This window comes from Micrasema longulum, unplaced genomic scaffold, assembly GCF_059751315.1.
Source record: "Micrasema longulum isolate JH-2025_06_02 unplaced genomic scaffold, ASM5975131v1 h1tg000086l, whole genome shotgun sequence".
Classification (NCBI taxonomy): domain Eukaryota; kingdom Metazoa; phylum Arthropoda; class Insecta; order Trichoptera; family Brachycentridae; genus Micrasema; species Micrasema longulum.
In genome coordinates, this window is record NW_028277292.1 from 1019535 (window position 1) to 1041223 (window position 21689).

Below are 21689 nucleotides of genomic sequence, written 5' to 3' on the forward strand. Positions count from 1 at the left end.
TTACAATAATGAATTTCAGCGCGACTTGAGAGAAATCAGATGATATTTTTGTTATCTCACCGAGAATCGAACCCGGAATCTTTCAAGCATGAGGCAAGACTTTGTCTATTTTTTTATATAAAAATAATTATGTTTTTTATCCGATGTAATTAATTTAAATTTGGTTAATTTAGAATCGTTATCTGTTGTACATGCTATTTATTTTAAAAAATTAAGACTTATTTCAATTTTCACCTGTTAATTTGAATTTTTGAAATGAGTCCGCGAAGAGCCGGGCGTATTTACGTATTTAGTATTGAAAATATTTTGGTACTTTTTTATGTTTCTTGTGTAATTCAGGTAAATACTCGAATCTATGAGGATTAGCGGTTTCCGCGATAGAATTGCGCCCTAGGGGGGTCTGCAATTATTCTCGGAAAACTCGGTCGACTGGCTTCAGAAGCGCGAAATTTTGAATCTGGCCCGCGCGGGACGGAACAGACGATGCCGGGCGTACCCAGGGGCTAATCTCGCTGCGATTTTCACCAATTATCATATTTTTTAATTATCTACAATTCGGCATGAAAACTTTTTTATCTTTTAATTTTCATTTTGAACGAGCTGTATCAAATGTACATGACTCAGATACTATCTCGACTTTGAACGGCCAACCGGCCAAATCAAATTCCGCAATTGAGGTATCTACTTGAAATTTTTATGTTCGTAAAATACAGGTAAATCCAGTTCCCGGGGCCAGCCTTTTAGTAAAGGAAAGTTTTTTTCACCCCAATCTGAATTTCGTCTACCCGATAAAAATATTGATATATTTTCAAATATTTCAACCTTTTAACTTTTATGTAACGGACAAACTCGAAATAAAACCAGCAGATCCAAGAAGAAGTTTTAAAATTGGAAAATTGATTTCAGGCGTTGCCTTGTATGCGAAATTATTTAATCATATGAATCTCTTCGCAACAATAAAGATTTTAACTCTTTAACTTCACTAAAATAAACAAATGGAAGAATTGAAAAAATATGGATGCTCAAACATAAGCAAAATGGTGATTGTTACACAGAGTGTAAAGTGGCCACTTAAACCAGGTTAATGACAGGTCGTAAGCTGTATAAATGCCATGTCTTCCATATTCCCTTCTAAAACGTTTTCCATCCCTGTTGTAATTTTTTTAAACCATAAATCTCTTTAAAGGTACACTCTTTCGTGACTGACTGCAGTACGGTGTAAATTAATCAATGGAACATATGCAACTTGAAATAATAAATATTCTGTTTTATTTACAATAGTCAATTAAAATGAAAGCACCCACCGCTTTTCCGAAACTGTTCATAAGACTTGTGTCTTTCTTCAGTTTCGCATATTAACTATCAATTTTTAAAATATAATTAATCGAAAATTTATTATTTCCATACAATCAAACCGCAGAAATAACAAAACCAAGATATTTTTAAAGCTTTCACTGCAGCATTGTTAATTTGTGATCAATCAAATACACATGGTCAGTAAATCACGTTTATTTGGTTTCCTAGTAGGAGAGTAAAAGAATACAGTGTGTGTTCCAAATTGAGACCACGGACCCATGCTCCAAATCCCGCTTCGGAAAGGAAGAAGAGTTCTAGTAAAACCATACTGCCATGGAGAGGGAGCAGAGAGCCAGCCTTCCAGCCTATTTCTAATTAGATTTTCAAGAACTGCCAAGAGCTGGGAGGAGTGTTATTGGTCTGTCTGGAGTGTTATTAGACAGTGATTCGGTGTGCCAGATGCGGATGCACTTATTAGATTGGCCCAGTATTGTGAAGAATAATGGTCGCCAATCTCAGCTAGAAGCGGCAAAGGCAGAAGAAGAATATTTAAGTGTTTTATTCTCGTGTCTTCAAACAGATACGGATTCTTCCATGCAAAAAATAATATCAATAAGGTTAGGCATTGAAATATATTTCAAAATTTACACACCTCCTCCTTCTGTGTGCAATATGACCATACATCTAGCATTTGAAACAACGGACGGCCCTAATGTAGTTTCTTGTTCTACAGCTATATTCCATCCTACTATGACGCGTCCTTGTTTAATTAGGATGGACCTGACCTCCGGGTGCACAAAATAAATGCAACCAACCACGGTACGGTCCCGTGGTCCAAAAAGTGCTATTCGTCTCGTAGTTTTAATGACTTCCTCTTTCGAAATCATGACACGATCTCTTAGATTCATCTCATACATTTGTTCCAGAAACAGGGGTCGGCAACACATATGTTTTATAATAAGGAGAGACCTCAGCAAAATGTTTGTACGGGGTTCTCCCAGAGCACGAATTATGTCATACCCAAAATCCCTACTACTTTTGCTCATAGACTTCAGAATATTTTGGAAGAGCGTATAAGACTCTCAAGAATAAAAACTATTTTCAAGAGAGGAGTTAAGGACTGAATTTTTATTTCTGGGAGGGATTTGAGTGGGAAAATTCAATATAATTTTCCGAATATTTTAGTTTGGAGTGGGAACTATTTCTCAAAAGTGTGTAATAAACTGTTAAGTAAAGTAGATAAGTAAATAAATAGATTATATCTTTTTGATTCATGCTATTTTATATTATTTTTTATTGTTTCATGTTAGTGATAATCTTGCCTAACACAAGAACCTGATTGCTTTATGGCGGTTAACAAGAATTAAATATATATTTAGGTTTTTTTTTAAAAAGTTTTTTTGATTAAAAAAATAATATCTTTTTTATTACTGATTTCACAAACAAGTGATTTTTAACGGGTGTGTTTTCAAGGCGTTATACAACTATATACACTTAGATTCTTATAATCAGGTTCCAAATGTTAAAAGTTAAAACAATTTTCTAAATATTAATGAGTACAATTTATATTTTAACCACGAAGAAAGATAAGATCACTTGCAATTACAATTTATTTCACACACAAAAAATGCGGAGAGATCACAGTAAAATACAACAAAGAGACGCAAAGAAGTCTTTGGACGAGCAGGACGAGAGCGGCAAGTCACGTGTTGCGCGCCCTTATATTTATTGGACCATGTACCGCGCACATAGACAATAATTTTCTGACAGTAAGAAAAACATTTTTTTTAAAGATACATAAATATATATATAGATACATTAGATATGTTTTAATAAAAAAAAAGTGTTTTTATACTAATACACTGTTGTTAGCGAGTAGAAAAGAAATTTATAAACAAATTATTGACATGCTTGAAAATGTTTAACATCTGTAAAAACGAACTTAGCAAAACTTATGCAAATAAGAAAAAAACGAAGAAACTAGATTAAAGTGTCTATAGGAAATAATCAACAATAACAAAATATGTTTTTACTTGAAACACTTAACAAACAATAGCAAAAGATAAAACTATTGTAGATAAATAAGGATGCGAATTACAGACTTTTTAAATCATACAAAATTATTGAAAAACATTTAAATAAAGCACATATAAAATGAATAAGAAAAAAATAAATGATTTAACTAAATATCTAATAAACTACGCAATAAACATTGGTATAATACATATGTTAAAACAAATGTGAAGGATTAGTTATAAGAAAGAGATATGATAATATTTAAAAAACTAATAAATAAATATCCAAGGTATTGTTATGAATGCAAAGTAACATGAGAGTAGAGGAAAGATATATATCATCCAACCTTGCTACCAGAAATGTATTAAATAAGGCAAACTTATAAGATTTTAAAGAATTCAACAAAATATCTGCAGTCATACAATAAGTGTTACCTAGATTGCGTATTCTTTTTATAGTTTAATATTTGTGGTAATTGAATGACGTAGTAGGGATATGAAAAAGGTCGTTGCATCTTGTATTTTTTGAGGGTACTCGGGAGAAAAGTCGTATGTAGAGTGAATTATTTGATGAAAAACTTAAAAGTTTTTGATCAAATAATTAAGCTTTAAGGGTTAAGGTTTAAACCTTAACTTTAAACAGGTCATTATCAGTTTTTTTTCCGGCAGTGTCATTTATTTTAAAAATGATAATTTAAAATCATAATTGATGTTTAGAATTGGAATATACGAGGTGTGTACATTTTAAAATTAATGTTTCGCAGAAATTTATTTTGAATATTTTCAATATTATGAAAGTGTAAATTATAATGAGGAGACCATGTTAGAGATTTACATTCTAAATTACTTCTAACTAGAGAACTGTATAGTGTTTCAATAGAATTAATAGATTTGAAGTTTTTGGCCGTTCGCAAGATAAAACCAAACATTTTTAGAGCCTTACTGGTAATTTCGTATACATGATAAGTATATGGCAAGTAGTTAAAGCAAGTTATTATGTCATTAATAAATAGCAAAAATAAATTTATAATTAGAAATCAAACACTGATTTGAGTCTACTGAACACTTTATTTTATTTTTACAAATATAAACATATAAAAATAAAAACTTCGTGACAATTGTTTCGCCTTATTAGGGCATTTTCAATTATTTTCCTTATTAGGCATTTTCATTAGGGCATTTTCATTATAACTATATAAGGACATTCAATCCAAATAATCTTCACATTCGTTTGAAAATGCCCTAATAAGGCGAAACAATTGTCACGAAGTTTTTATTTTTATATGTTTATATATGTTTATATATATTTTTATATGTTTATATGTTTATATGTTTATAAATTTAAATATGGAGTTCTACAAAATAAACACCAAATCAATCAATAGCAAAAATAACACTGGCCCCAAATGAGAACCTTAAATACCTCACTGGTACTGAGTCGATTTGCATCTTCATACTGAATGATTCACTATTTTTGTTCTCATAGAATAGAAAATTAGTAAGGGTTGACCTGTTAGGCATAAAACCGTGTTATTGGCGCACAATTATTATTTTATTGATTTTAATAAATACGTTTTTTTTAATTTTTTTATTAATGTATAAGGTCATATATCCCATGAAAAAAAAAAGTTTTAATGACATGACCTCTGTGGGGGTATATATTTGGGAAGAATGCGATAGTTTAAAAAAAATGCAAATATTAAAACATAAACGTATGTTAATAAAAATGAAAAAATGTATGTATTGTTTTTTTTTCTTTTAAATTATTGATTAAGAATTACATACATATTTGTATATATAGAAGAGAAACAAGAGGAAAGAAAAAAACATAAAAAAATTACAAATATAGATAGATTTTTTGCGTTTGCAATTTACAATTTGTGGCTCAACTAGACGATAGTCTATTTTAAGGCTTACAAATTGTGAATTTACTGGTTTACAATGAAACATATTAACAATAAAGGTATACAAATGAAAAATTACACTAAGCATCAAGGAGAAATAATAAATATATTATATGTTGGATTCACTGCATGGCCTGGAGTAGTTTTTTTTGTAGTTCTGCGCTGCCATCCTTTTGGTTATAATGACTTTAAATGTATTTAAGCTGTTTGTGGTTTTCAAAGAACTGTCCAATAGACTGAACTATATTGCTATATATTGTGCTATATTGCCTTTGGGCTATGCTCGTTCTTGCAACAGGGGTTACATAATTTTCAACTAAAGTACATATAGTATATCTGTTTTGCTGGGTTTTTTGTTCTCTAGTTTTAGTTATATGAGTTAGGCAAAGAGCTGACTTTACAAACAACTGCTTGACATACAATACGTTTTGTTTGGCAAAAAGTAACCAAGTAGGGTACAGAAGAGGGCGTTGGTTCATTATTTAAAAAAAATATTTTTTCACCACTGTTAAAGCTTTAATTCTGGTTTTGGTAACTCCCCCAGCTCAATATTTAATATGTTAATGCGGACTGGACAAGAGCAAAATAAATTCATTTTAGTGTCCTGTAATTAATGGCGTATTCATAATTCCTTGAAAACGTAGCCCAGTTTTCTTATTTTTTTTAAAGACATTGTCAATATGATCAATCCAGTCAAGTTTAATATCAATAATAATACCGAAATGTTAACAACTTGACCTTTTCTAAACGTGGACAGTCTCTTTAATTACTTTTGTTACACGTATGTATTATATCAATTTGTTTGTTGCTTAAGCCAGATAAGAAATAAAAAAAAACATTATTTTGAGTTTTTTTTTTTTTTTAAAGGAAACTTTTGTGTTCTTATTATTTACCCAAATATTTGGGCCATTTGCAATGAGTTGTAAATTACTCACTATTAGGAAATGAGAATCAAGTTGGGGTAGAGTGGGGTTCAAACCTCGGACTACTGATCCGTGAGCCCGCAACACTAGCCACTAGACCACAACCCGATTAGTGGCATTAACAGCTAAGATTAGATTAATTTAAATCAATATTTTTTTTTTAAATTCCTAGTTGACTTTTGAAGAATGTTTTATGACTGGTTTTTTCTTTAAATATGGCTACAGTATCGTCTGCAAAATAAATAGTTTTTCCGTCTAGTTCTAATGCAAAAAGCTTGTTAATGTACTCGTACAGCAAAAACAATATTGTTCCCAAAACGCTTCCCTGTAGTACACCATATTTTATGTTTTGGGGTTTAGAGAGTTTATTGTCAAAAGAAACAGATTGAGTTCTTCCATCAAGGAAACTTTTAGATGAATGTAGTGAAATGGCATTTACTCCAATATTTTATTAGATTACAATTTTTTTAATGGGATACAGAGTCGAAAACCTTTGCAAGATCTATAAAAATTACAAGACATTTTTTGATCAATATTATCAAGAATGTAGTTGGTAAGTTCACTTGTAGCGTGGTTTGTATCAATAGCCTTTCTCAATCTTAATTGGTTTTGTGAGATTGTGAAGTGTCTTTCAAGGTAGCTTACTAATCGTTTTTTAACTATTTTTTCGTAAATTTTTGATAAGTGACATAACAGGGAAGTAAGTCTGTAATTAAGTTTGAAAAATAATAAAAAATGAAATGCCATACATACGTAAAGTAGCAATTTAACTCTATTTTTTTAATCCATAATTAAAAAAAAAAAAAACGCACATAAGTAATACATGTTTGTATTTTTTTATTGTTTTTATTAGTTATTGGCGAAACATTTCTTTATTTGGCAATTGATTTACCATCAAACGCGTTAAAACTACCAATAACCAAAGACGCAAATTTTGCATACCATTTGATATCAAAATAAACTAATTATATCTTAAAATTTAGCAAAATAATGAAATATCCAAGAAACGGATTTTTTGTTAAGCCATACAATAAATACATTATAAAGGTATTATTATGACATCGCAATACATCGCACAAATTCATGTTTATATACCCAATACAATTTTGATTTTATTATCAGTTAGAAATAATCTCTTAAGCATATGATGCCACTCCACCACAGTGAGGATTGGCCATTTTACGTACAGAAATTCAACAATTTTTTGAGTATGTCCAAATGTAAAATAATGTTGATTGAACTAACTGGTATTAAATAAGTAAAAAAATTAAAGGTATTTTCAGGGTTGTCTACTAGGTAAAATAGTCATAAATTTTGTTATCACAAAAATATAATGAATTATTTACCTATCTCAGATGGAATTAGAAATTACATACGGAATTAGTAGTTGAGACTTTTCTTGTAAAACTTATATTAAAATGAAAAATATACATGCATTTATAATTCGGATATGAAATTAATCAACAGATTCGCTGGAATTAATAAAGAAAATGTGGATCAAATAATAAAAACGCAAAAGCGCCTGTCTATAAACGCTATCTTATGACTCATTTTAAATTTGTGATGTGATATCTGGAGTACAGCAGAAAAATGAAAATCTATTGGTACCGAGGTAGTGTAACGAATACGGTAAACAAAACAGACAAACAAGAATACAAAGACAACAAAATAAAATTCTTAAACTAACATACAACCTACCCTACCAGACCTCTACGAGTGAACTGTACAAAAAAACACACCAGTTTGACATAAACTACTTGACTAAAATTGAGACCTTAAAAATTGTGCAAAAAATAACACTGGGAAACATACAAGATGACGACATAATATTAGTCAAAAATGCTGACATACACAAATATAACACCAGACAACAACAACACTATCATATTGAAAAAGCAAAGACAAACACAGGACAGTCAAAAATACTACATAATGGACTTCACTACAACGACTTACCTTACTACTTGAAAACTTTTACTGGAGATAAATTTAAAATCAATCTGAAAAAGCACACGATGACTGAACTAACTAGACTAGACGAGACAGAAAATGACTAAACAATATTAAATTTCTAATGTTACCCTAACGGGATTTTTAAAATTGTAAATAAAAAAACAAAAAAAAGGACGATAAAGTTTACCATCCCAATTATTTGAAAAAATTCAAGTCACATTGAAATAGAAAACATAAATAGTAAATCAAAAGTTAAATATTAAGCAATGACTTTTATGTAACAATGCATAGTACTTAATTTTATTTATTTATTTTAAGAAAACAACAGCTATTACAAAAAAAAAAATATTTTCAAGTAACCAAAAATTAAAGGCCAATTATATTTCAACATTATTGAATTGTGTCACTTTACTTGCTGGATAATGAAAAAAAAAATCGAATATGTAAAAAAAAATTGTTAATTTATTTTACATCCATTTTCTATATGTGTATCTAGTTCTTTTTGATGTGTACTGCATTTTATCTTAATTTTGTATCGTTCAGATTATATATTTATTAATGTATGTACTTAGTACCTGAGGTTATGAAAAATGAAAACCAGCAGACGCGTCTCACGGTTTTGCGGGTTTTCCATTTTATTTGTTGGGTGCATTATTTACAATAATTATGTACTCGTATCTGGTGAAATGCATTAAAAACCATCATTTAGCTGTTTTTCGAGTACGTAAAAGAGCAGTATTATGTGATCAATGTAATATATATATATTTTAGTAAACTTACCTCGCGATTAGTGACATAGAAATGGGAAATATTCCCATGGTTTTTCCTCCCATCAGATACTCCTGCGTTGTATTCTGCTTCTGTTTCGCGAAAAAAGCGAAGTACACCCCAATCATTGCGGAAAGAAACAACATCACTCCAAATACTAAATAATCCAACGAATCGAAATATTTTTGCTCTACAAACGATTCCGACTCCATTTTGGTAAGTAATAATAATAACTAAAAAAACTGTTTACTGTTTAAAACGGTTTAAAACTGGTTGGTGTTTTTTTTTTACATTATAAAAGCATTTGCTTTTTTGAGTGCGCTTTTTCACGTTTGTTCAAAAATTTGCTTTTGACGTAACGATAAAAATTCACAAACTTTATTTTCATAATTGATTACTAACAAATTATGTTTGTTCGAAAATATATTCTAAGTCTATGAAGACAGTTGTTTCTTCCATCACTGAGTTGGTACTGAATCTAAATGCTTTTCTTTATCTCCAATAAGAACTGTGGAAGAGGACAAAACGTTAATAATTGTCAATTACGTTACGTACATACGTTATGAGTTATTCTGGGGAATTATAATATATGTCATAGCTTAGAGCCAATTGTGATGTCGAAGTCGGTATGGCTCAGAACTGAATATATACATTATGCCTAAGTAAAAAAGGAATGTAACCATTTTATATAGGATTTTGTATCATACCTACCTAAAAAGTGGGTTTCTTGATATTTTAACAGAAATTAAGAACGACCTAGAGAAAATGGAACTATGGGCATTTATGGGGCTTATGACATGTCTTGGGTGTTTAAGTCATTTATGTGTAAACACTGGGTCACTTTCACCGTAATACTGCCTATGTGTGAACAATTATCAAAAATAAATATCTAGTGCAGTCATTCGGGAGACAAAGTAAGCCGTTCACAATGTATTACCGGTGTTGACCTTTATGCATGGGAGCGAAATGTAAAATTGGAAAAACAAGGACGAAAGTAGGCTAAACACTGTCTAAATGTGATCTCCTAGGCGAATGTGTGGTAAAAATATATACGATAGGCGCACAAATGTCAAGATCCATACATTATGTGAGGTGAGATAAGAGCTATCGACAAAATCAAGAAATGAGTATTGCGTTGGTTTGGACATGTAGAGTGAATGGACAGCAAAAAACGGATGAAAAGATTAACTTTGCGAATTTGAGAGATTCAGAAATCGCGGAAAATCGAGCAAAGCATATCGTGAAAAAAAAATGCTTAAAAAATGGACATGTGAAAAGTCGAAATAATCGACGCGCGTGCATTAGAAGATGTATAAATATAGAGGAACCGAGGTCGGTAGGCAAAGACATAGTGATATGGTGTTCTATCCACTTTGCCAGTCATTTCCAAATTGTATGTCAACCCCAGGGGTCGAGCCTGACCTGCAAGGAGATTGACCGACCATGTCAGTGATAAAAATATAAATTGGAGGTGCATGAGAGGTAAATGGGGGCCCGTGAGAGTGGATACCATTTAGACGGGCCTTTACAAAAATGTCGGCTTCACATAAATGGTTAATTTATTTAGATAATAATCAGAAGAACTGATCGGTATTATCACTAAAGAAGAACTAAAGGTGCAGTTTAGAAAGGTTAATCAACAATTCTGGCTTCAGAGAGACGTACATATTCTGCATTACAGACTATCGCTTTATGTATTCTTCATTATAAATAATAAACTATATGAATACGCTGCTGATGATACCGCTTATTATCTGCAGTCACTTGTAAACAAGGTAAATAATGCAGAAAAGGAATTCGGATTCACAATGAACGCTTTAAAGACCAAAACTATGGTGGCAAGCAAACGGAAAGGCATTACCATCCATTTAGGATGCCAGTTAAATGAAGAGCGAAATCCGGATTCAGAAATAGAGACCAGAATTCAGATTGCGAGATCGACCTTCTATAAAATGCTAAAACTCTTGTGCAACCGAGATCTGAGTCTAAGCACAAAATGGAGAGCAAATACAGCCAACGTTGCCCTGTTCATCACAACAAATTTCCGGTGTTGCTTTGTCGAGTGGAGAGCCTTTCAAAGTCTGAACGAATAACAAAATCTTTCGAGCTATGATTGTGCAGAAGAATTCTGCAAATTTTAAGAACTGATCGTGTCTCCAATGAAACGGTTTTAAGCATCATGAATAAAAAGAGAGAGTACTGACCACTATCAAAATTTTGGTCGGCACCAAGACCTGATTGTGAACACTTAATTGTTTCCTGCGACAAACATTTATTTGCCAACGTTAATTTAAGTGCAGTGTTCACCCTGATCCTCGCATTCACCCTCCTTTCAATATTTATCTCTATCTTTCCATCACAAGTAAAATATTTCCCAGATACATTAATTCATCTACCGGTTTCAGTATAATACCATTTACAGTGATCTCATATTTAGGCATACTTTTATTTCTTTCAAAAACCATTACATTCGATGTATCAACACAATCGGAAAAGCATTCCTCTTGCATACATTGTAGACCTGTGTTAACAATAATTGCAAGTCCTCTTTGTTGCTAGCAAAAAGCGTGGCATCATCAGCATATAAAAGAAAATTGACATCACATATCTCTATTTGTGTCATTTAGGAATGTCAAACCACGATGTGTTTTATCTATTTGCCTTAAAACTGTTTTTTTAAACCTGTAGGATAAAAAACTGGCATTCTGGGGAACGGGGGTAGCCCCAGATTTTTCAAGATCTGGCACTGTTCTCCATCCCCAGGACATTGATTTTATTTAACCTTGACCTTGCTCATGACTGGGTCCCCCAAGCTAGGCAAACGTTGATCCTGGGAGAAGGGGGGCGGTTGTCAAATGTTTCTACCCACAAGAGGGTAGCGTATTCAAAAATGTTGACAACCATTGCCTTAAAACATGATGTGTTGTCCTAATACAGAGATGCAAGAGCCCGCGTCTGATTGCGGTTCACTCCATACTCCGATAACAACTTCCATAATTCATCTCCATCAACTCTATCAATCACTTTTTGCAGATCATTAAATGCACAGACAACCTTTTGGTTGCAAAAACCTTTTCTGTCATGTTTTGTAAAGCAATCGTTTGATCCATGGATACTATTTTATCCATAAAACCGCTTTGTTTATCCAACACTCTATCGTTAGTAACTTTTTTTACTCTTTCAACTAGTATTCTTCCATACGCCTAAACCAATATTGAATCAACTGTTCCACAAATATATAGCTTATGTTATGTTTTTGTTCTATCATTGAGCGTTTTGTATAAACATAAATTAATTATAAACAAAAATATGAAGTGTTTAACACTGTCTGAACCTTTTGTTAATTATCTCTGTTTACCCAGTTTCCTTTGTTTATTCTCACATGTAAAATTTTTTTTAAAAAGTATATCATTAAGTGTCCTCGGCACGGGTAACCCCACATTGAGGTCACATTGTTTTTATTATTAATGAATGTTTAAAATGGGAAAAAATATGAATAAATAAATTCATTTAGCCAAAACCCCTTAAAAGGATGATTGCTCGTTAATTTCCACATTCCACTCTAGAGCTTTTTCCCTTGTATGGGGGCAAAACAACAGCCCTTCTCCAGTTTGAAGGAGTTTATTCTTCCTCTAAACCTCGGTTAAAAAGCCTGTGTAGGCATACAATTTTTTTCTTCCATTTTTCATTAGCACTACTTATTTCTTCCATACTTATCTCTGTCGTAACATCATCTGCATTTAAACTTACTTGAGATGGTGTTGCACTGCTTATATTTCATGTGTGTGTTTCATACACCTCCTCAAAATATTTTTTCTGTCTCGTTTTTATTCCACTATCATTCGTCACCATTTAATTATATTACTGCTGTCATACATGTACTTTATTTACAGCTCCAGGAATTTTTTACCGCCTTCCAGAATATTTTAATAATTTCTTGGAATTTCATGGTCATTTTCCCTCTCTTTCCTTCAGAAACTTCTTTCGTTCACACACACCTTATTTCACTCAATTCTGACATCTATTATACACATTTTTAATTAAGCATACCTATATTCACTGTTAGCAGATTTAACCATGCTCCTTTTTTTCACTAGTTATTTTTAATCAATCGTCTCACCGTGCATCACTTATCTTTTTTCTTTGTTTCGTTATACCGCATACCTTCATTGCTGATTTACACAAACTGTTTTTTAAACATTCATACATTCTTTCAATGCTAATATTTTTCACACATTCATCTATCAGTCTGCGATTTACGGCCCTTTTAAAATTATATTTTATGCAATCATTATAAAGTTTTGCAACTTTGAATCTAAAGGGTGCCTGTACTTTTTAACTAATATTATAATACTTATCTCTTCCCTGTTCCAACACATCGTGATCATTGGCGGTGGTCATTCTGGAAAAAGGTTTAACTTATTGGCCAAATTATATGCTCACCTTAATTCGAGTACCTTCAAGATTATCAGCCCTAAGGTATTTTTTTTTTTTACTATTTGTTCAATTCCACGAATTAGGATTTTTTTGCATGGCATTAAATTAATACTAATGAGTAAATTATTTTAGAAAAACTATGTATATTTATATTTTATTGTTAATAAGATCATCATTATCATCATTCTCCTTCATAGAGTACTATGTTGGCACTCCAATTGCAGCGTGTATAGCGCATTTTACATGTAAGGTAAGATGATCAGTCTTATACTCCAGGTGCCAGTTCAGGAACATTAAAATAAAGCACCTTTAAAATCAATATCCCACGTCCACCCTGCCAGAAATTGAACCCAGGACCTCATGCATGGTAGACAAACGCGTCAACCAGTAAAAAACGAGGCGGGCTTATCTCCACTAATTTCAATAACATATGAAGAAATGTAAAAAATATACAGAACATTTTACTTGTCTTTTTATTTTTGTAGGATGAGGAAATAAAGGACAAAAAACAAAGTTTTTTTAATAGTTGCTTTATTATTTCAATTCATGCATAAGTGTTTAATACAAGTGTTGTTAAAACCATACTTAATAATATTAAATACAATAATCATAGTAAAACACGTTAAGAATATAATAAACCTTCTCGAAGCAATCACTCTATGCATATTAAATTTAGTTTTACTTAAAAGAGCACTTTATAAGCACTTTTATTGGTCATATATTAGGTATGTTATTTAAGAATTTATAAATGCGTTTTCTCCCTGTTGGTTACAGTTATTGAATAGCTAATAGTAAGACCGAAGAAAGTAATACAGCATTTTGTTACAAAACTTTACTTGATTTAATTAATTAAGGAAATACTTTTATTTGAATGTGGTAAAAAAGACGAGCTTATTATTTTAAGTTGACTAAGTTAAGTGTGTAATGAAAACTTAAGATTTATAGAGACTGGAACTTATTCAGAATTATGAAAATTGCTAAAAAACTTTTATTTTGTAAATTATCATGAACAAAGTACAAATTGCAAAGCTCGCTGTTTTGGGTAGGTATAAGTAGAGTATTTATAGTATTAAGTGAGAGAAAAACTCTGTTTAAAAAATGAAGTACCAACAATTTGACTTCATACTTTAAGGTGATTCTTAGATTTAGCAAGACGAAATTAATTATTAGCATTATATGCTTCACAGTTTTTATTAAATTTCAATCAGTACATTTTACTCATATAATCTCTTTCCAAATTATAACATTAAATACATTTTTAACATAATACACATATAGTCTGAATTTCAACTTAAATAGGAATTTATATAAACAACATACCATAACTAACCGCTAAAAAAGTATATTCAACATTTTTGAACAAAAATATATAGTATAAAACTATAAGTTCATGCAACAAAATTAATTTCAAAATATTAAGTTACGGGCTTCGGGTTGACCGATAGTCCTTCAAGGCAAATAATAACCATTTTTACAATTATGTGTATATATTATAAGTAATATGACTTAAATCAAAACAGAGAGTGAAAGAAAATAAAATTAAAAATTGATTACGCGGGAATTCATTTTGTCGAATTGAATAAAACATCTATGACTATTGTAATATGGCGGTATTTTAATGATCGCGACTGAATTAGTGGTTCGCTTCAGAGTTGCTGCATTGAAAAAGTTAATCCTTGAGGTTCAATGGTTCGAAATTAAGCTTATTATGTTTAAGCTGCTCTAGTGTTCGTAGTTATTGAACGTATTTAGGTGCACAACTCGTCCGCTTCCCCGCTTGGAGGATTTGGAAATTAAAAAGCCGAGTGTTATGAATGTAGATTAACTTTGCCGGAGCGCAAATAATGCTCCGATTCGTCCATAAAAATATAATTTAAACCAGTAATACACATCTTGTAATGGCACTGGAGGAATGCAGAATAACAATGGTCCAACTCTACAGTTTTTTTTAATATGTTCTCGTTGGTTTAACTCTTTGCTCCCTGACTATACAAATTTGTACTGGTGTAAAATAACTTGTACGTCTCCAATATGATAATGTATTTGATGTAACTAATCACTGTGAGTACATATTTGGACGTTTTCAAATTGATTCAGTTATTTTTGAGTAATTAGTTTTAACAAATGACTCCTGAGGATTAGTTTGCGTAAAACTATCACCCGTTTAGTTGTGCAAAATTACAACTTCTTTGCAAACTTCAATATTTTAACTATGATGGCAGGTAAGTTCTTTTTTGCAATATTTTTATTGTCTGATTTTAATGTTAGTTTTAAATTGATTTTTGAAAGTATACCGTATTTAAAAAAATAACAAGTTTTTTAGTATTGCAAATCCCTGACAGTACATATCTGCACAACATTTTTTTTTATGGAGTTTAAGAAAAAAACAAGAAAAGTATGTAATCGTTTTTAAGTTATACATAACAGAATTAAAAAAGGAAATGTTCAAAAACTCTAGTAAATCTATGTTCAGGGATCAAAGGAATAATCCCTTAGGTACAGCACGTAAAAATATACGTTTGTTTGAGTACTTATGCATTTTGTTTTTATGCATAAAAATTGACGTCAATGTTTATTTGTGTAGATTTACTCGTATTATTTAATTACTAAAACTGTATTTTTTACAGGAAAATTTAAAAAATGACCCGCTTTTTTTATTGCATGGCTGCAATTCAACAAGACTTTAAAAATTATGTTTTTATTTTTAACCAATAAAAATACTATTGACTGTCAATGGTTTGCGGAAAACTGTTTGTATATTACTTTAAGTTGGACCAGAAGAAATTAAAAATAATTTATTTTTAATTTTCAGATTTTTCAATACATCACTATTTGTTTTTAACAATATCTCGAGTATTTCAAAATAATTAGAGACAAGTTCCAGATTTTTAACGCTCTCGAGATCTGGATTGATAGATATCTCAACAGAGATAAAGGACTTATTAGGGAATGTTGATGTCTAGATTCACAGGGTTTATAACCTGTCAGTCTATCTAGCCAATGACAGGTTTGTAAATCTGCTAACATATTTATTCATTAATAATTAGTTCTCGTGTTTTATTTAATGTTGTTTATATTTTTGAATGTTCTGTTGTTATTTCAACGTATCCTTTAAAATTATAATCATTCTCACATGACTTATAAAACGTGTTGCTTATAAAACCCTTTTCGGGTGATTGGTTTGATCAATGATTAACTACAATGATTTTTAATCTGTGTAGTTACCAAATTAATGTTAACTACACAGATAGTATTTTAAATGTAATCTTACTTTATAAAAAAAAAACGTTTTACCTTTTCAGAAATAAATAACTGTTAGAGAAACAAATATCATAACCAAAAGGATATAATTTATATCAAGATTGCATCCTTATCCTTCTCTCTCTATTTCATTTAAAAATTATATTACAGAGTTAAACTGAATACGTAATTATAAAAAGTCATAAGTAAACATTAAATTATACTGTGCGTATTTATATTTCACATCTTTAAAGATAAACAGAAGTTCAAAGTATGTTATTGATTGCTAATTCCAATAAAACAAGGAATTGAATGACAAAAGCCTTTTTTTCTTCATATTTAACTCTTCTACCGTAAAATGAAGAAGTATCTCTATTCAAATCATGTATTCATGCTTTCAACCCGAGTTTAATTAAGCCTCTAAAAATAATCAAGAATGTCTTAAAGTTTGGTGATAACTCTTTACAAAAGTGTACGATTGAGTTCAATTTTCCAGATCATGCATTAAATTATTTTTTGCCTTAAAAATCACATTAATAGTAGGGTCAATTTAATAGGTCACATCTGATATTTGTCGGTTTTAGCTTCATAGTGAAGTAACCTGCTTAAAAACATCGATTAAAGTGAATGAATCGATTCGGACTTCAAACATAATATATGTTAATTGAATTAAGTTACTATGAAAAAGTACTTTTAGGTACTGTAATTATATTTACAAAATCATAAGTCAAATCCCTGTCCCATTATTTTTTTCTATCTTAAATTTAAGGAACAAAATAAGATAAGTAAAAAATTCAATAAAATTTTCAACATTCGTTTTTTTTTGGATAACAACCCTAGTGTTTAAAAAGAAAAAAGGTTCACTGATGTAACAGTGTAATGACGTTTAGAAAAGAAAAAGTTTATTATGTTTAGAATGGTTTATTAGTGAAAGTAAATCGTAAAATTACCTTCTTTTGTCATTATTACAATAAATATTTAATCGTTATTGAAAAAAAAAAATTGTGCAGTTCTAAATTCGAAAAAATACATATTATTTTATTACCGCCCTTACAAGGTTATGTTGTTGAATTTTGATGAAGTGTCAAATGTGACCTATTAAATTGGCCCTACTGTAGTTATCAAAACAGATGAATGATTTCTGTCAATCCCAAATCACTTGTCCTAGGCCATCAAATGTTTCTAAAAAATGTACTACTATAAAATAATAATTTGCACAATTTTTCCATTGCAAAGGAAACACTCTAATTGCAAGTTTTAATACAATAAATAACAGCGCCGCGCGCCGGGTTAAACATTCTTAAGGATTAATACATAACAGTTTTTATTTTTGATGGTGGCAACTAAAGTACAGTACATGATTTTCAATACACGTGTTCAGTTAATTAAACAATTTTTAAATAATCTTTATTCTGGTAAGCGTTAAAAACCTTTCATTAAAATATATAAAGAAAATTAGTACATAATCTTGTTATTGCAATAAAAGTTTTATGTAGTAAATGGTAAAATATTGAAATTTTTAAATTTATATGTATTAACATAGAGTGCATGATATTTTTGTGATTCATTAAATGAGTTTTAAGTTGTCAAATTGTTCAATTAATCTAATAACTATAATAAGATAGATGTAAGATTAAATATTAATTGAAACATATGTACTTAACTACCTACAAATGCAAATAGTTTGTGTATTGGTCGACTAATCCATGCGCATCTTTGAAATATTAAAAACTATTCTAATATTTTTAATATGAAAACAAGTAATAGCCAATCAGTATTCAAATAAAAATAATATTAGACCAATATTTAATTACAAAAAAAAACTGCTTTGTTATAAAACTCTTATTTTATTAAAAAATAAAATAAAAGAAACCGAAAATAAAAGAAACCGAAAATATAAGAAAAATTGCCTTATTTTCCGTGTCAGTTTATATGTATCTTTTAATTATTGGTTAACACTGATTTTATTTATAGAAATCAAAAACAAAATCGTCACTACATAAAAACATTCCAAACGAAAAGTTTTCATTTTCAATTTGCCTGGCAAACCTTGGTTCGCAATTAGTTACGTATGTCACCCTTTTCTTAGATACCAATAAGAAAATAAAAATACACACCTTATAATTTTTACCATGATAAATGAATGTGATACTTTTTTTAAGAGTACTAATAAAACTTTTTTTCCGAGAAAATGTATTTTTTTATTGTTTAGCAATAAAAAAAAAAACTATCGTCATTTTAAAAAAAATGGTATGAATTGTTTCATTGGTAGCCCCCGCCCCCGCGGTAAAATAGCTAAGTCGCTAGCATAACGCACGGAGGGTTTCGAGTTCGATTCCCGATCAGAACAAAAAAATGCAATGTGTTTTTTTTTAGTCTGAGTGGGTTATCACTGTAATTGGGCCCTGTTGTGATTATAAAAAATGTAAATTTAAACCGGTAAAAGACATGGGGGAAAAAAGATGAAATGACAAAAGTGGGACTAGGGGTTTGTAAAAAATAGGGTTGATTACATCAAAACATTTACTTCGTCAACATTGTAGCTGACAGAATATGTGTGTCTCAAAAGATCTGTTAATTATTTAACAAAAAAATTAGCGAATGTGTTTGGCAATTCTGAAAAACGAATTAAAGGTGGACTGTAAATAAAAATATAAATTGATTCGAAAATATTCTAGAATTCAGCCACACGGGATTCTAGATTCTATTCGATTCTATATTTTTTAGAATAGTGAACACCACCAACATTATAATGGACAAATTCCAGACTCAACACGGAAATCTTAGCAAGTCGGAACATGAAAATAAGTTATTGTATCTGCATATAAAAAAATTCAAGTAAATGATGGCCGCACGATTTTATTAGCCAATATTAATTTTACACTTAACATATTTATTACAACAGAGACGAAGTCTATTTGAGTGTTTATATGCATATATATAAGACGGTTTGTATTTGTGTTTATATGTGAATATGTATATATGCGTAAATATTTTACGTACGAGTATACGTGTGTATATCCTTAGTAAGTGTATACAATATGACGGATTAGTATGATTATGTATATGCTTTCTCTTAACTGTTAAATGTACAAATTTATTGTGTTTGTTTTGCATTTTGCAATGTATTATTTACGTCTAAATTATGTATAGTTATAAGATTATTATATTACCCCAAAATAAGTTTTTGCATAAATTAATTGGGAATATTAATTATTAGGCATACATATTATGTACATGTAAAGGTATTTTATCATATTTTTCAAATATTAAAAAAAAAAAAAGCGTTTACGACCTGTGATTTTAAATGTTTACGTTTATATAAACACATCAATAATATTTTCGCTCATCACGTATGTAAATACGTTTTTTGAAATAATTGCAAATCCATTATAATTATATTGTACATACATATATGTTTATATAATATACTCAATACCTTAACTTGTTTCGTTAAGCGTTAAAGTGACATTTAAGTCTAATTTAAAAAGATTGATACTTTAAAAATAAAAATAAACTCATCGCTTTTAATAATTAAAAATAATATGCGATTTTTCACTTATAAAAAAAAAATTGTTGTCATCTTAACAAAAAAGTGTAATATTGTTATGATTTTATTATTAGTAATCGTAAAAATAAACATCCGAAATAGATAAGCGTGCTACTGAAAAAAAACTCAATATATTATAAATAATGTAAACCTACTATAGAATATTCTTATTAGGCTTGACTATTATAATGTTAAATTTATTACAATACATATAACTACGGTAGATTTTACAATAGTTTTAAATAAATTTATAAAAAAATCGTTTTGTGGGAAAAACGTTTTAAAAAGTTCTTAATATATTTAAGTGATACCTTTGTGATATTTTTGTACTTAATGTCAGATTGTTTTAACTTTATATACATACACGCAACTGATCGTATTTTGAGGACAGAGAACTGCTAGTTACGTGCATACAAACACGAAAAAATTTGAGTGCGTTTTTAAAGCTGCGTACAGTGCGTTCGGATGTTCGGATGTTAAGTCTATGGTAATGTGTTATTGCTTGTCGGTGAACCAAGTAAATATACTGATTTCGTTTATACTAGAAAGCATACTGGAATATTTTATTTGAAAACGTTCTGTCATGCACACATAATCGTTTATCAAATATTTGAATGGACTGTATTTGTATCTTGAAATCATTGATAAAAAATAAAAGTGCTACCGATACCGATAAGATTTCTTCAAAAATCGTAAATGAATACCGATTTGAGTATTTTTTTTTAGGTAACATAAAGGCGCACTTTAATTTCTAAATTTAAGACGCATCGTATTGGGTTTTGAAAGTCGAATTGAAGAGTCGAACGATTGAATAATAAGGCGAACGTGTGGTTTAAGTTTATTTAAGCCGGCTATTGCACCCCTTTACATACTACGACGGACATTAATATTAGTTAAATCTGCTGTAAACAAGTTATTTTATCCTACCTCGATGAACTTTCCTTTGACATTTCTTTGAATTGTGTTTCTCATCAAGTTATTAGGTCGTATCAAGAGGTCTACCATCTTTCGTCTTCCATTTTCAACGATAGGGAAAAAATATAAATTTATGTTTAAAGTCATATTGTAAAACTGTTCACTGTCCAAGACTTGATATTGTAAAATTATTGCTTCCAAGATATTATTCCGAGAAACGTTTTCTCTCAGTTTTTTATTGCTATTTGAAAGCTTTTTTACCTATGTACCGGAAACGTGAACAAAATGCTTTATTGATATTTTTAAAACACTCGATACCACTGATTTGTTTTTCGTTTATACAAAAGTCATTTTTAAAAATAAAAGACAATATTTTTGAGCTCCAAAAAATGTCAATGTCACACAGAGAAAAAATGTGAAAAATAAAACCAAATATTTTTTTTTTCGTTTAAATAATAATAAATCAAAACCCTTTGAGCGTTTGAATTAACACCATTTTTAATAGATATTCTCCATTTATAACGAATGATAGCAATGATTTTGAAAAAAAATAACAACATTCTAGAACCAAAACGATAATTATATTTGTATTTTAGAAAATATCTCATAATATCATCCATTTGTTCGATGTGTAAAAGTCATATGCACATAAATATGAAGCGTTAAAAGTTTTCAATTATAATAATAA

At 30.0% G+C, this 21689-nt stretch overlaps 1 protein-coding gene across 1 annotated transcript in view; it reads right to left on the reverse strand.

Annotated features, from left to right (window-relative positions):
• Positions 1-9310, reverse strand: part of LOC148284830 (sodium-coupled monocarboxylate transporter 2-like) — a 190440-nt gene extending 181130 nt beyond the window's left edge. The window contains exon 1 of the mRNA XM_088234287.1: positions 8872-9310. Coding sequence (XP_088090413.1) covers positions 8872-9071 — 200 coding nt within the window. The 5' untranslated portion in view covers positions 9072-9310. The remainder of the gene's footprint in view (positions 1-8871) is intronic.
• Positions 9311-21689: the final 12379 nt, after the last annotated feature.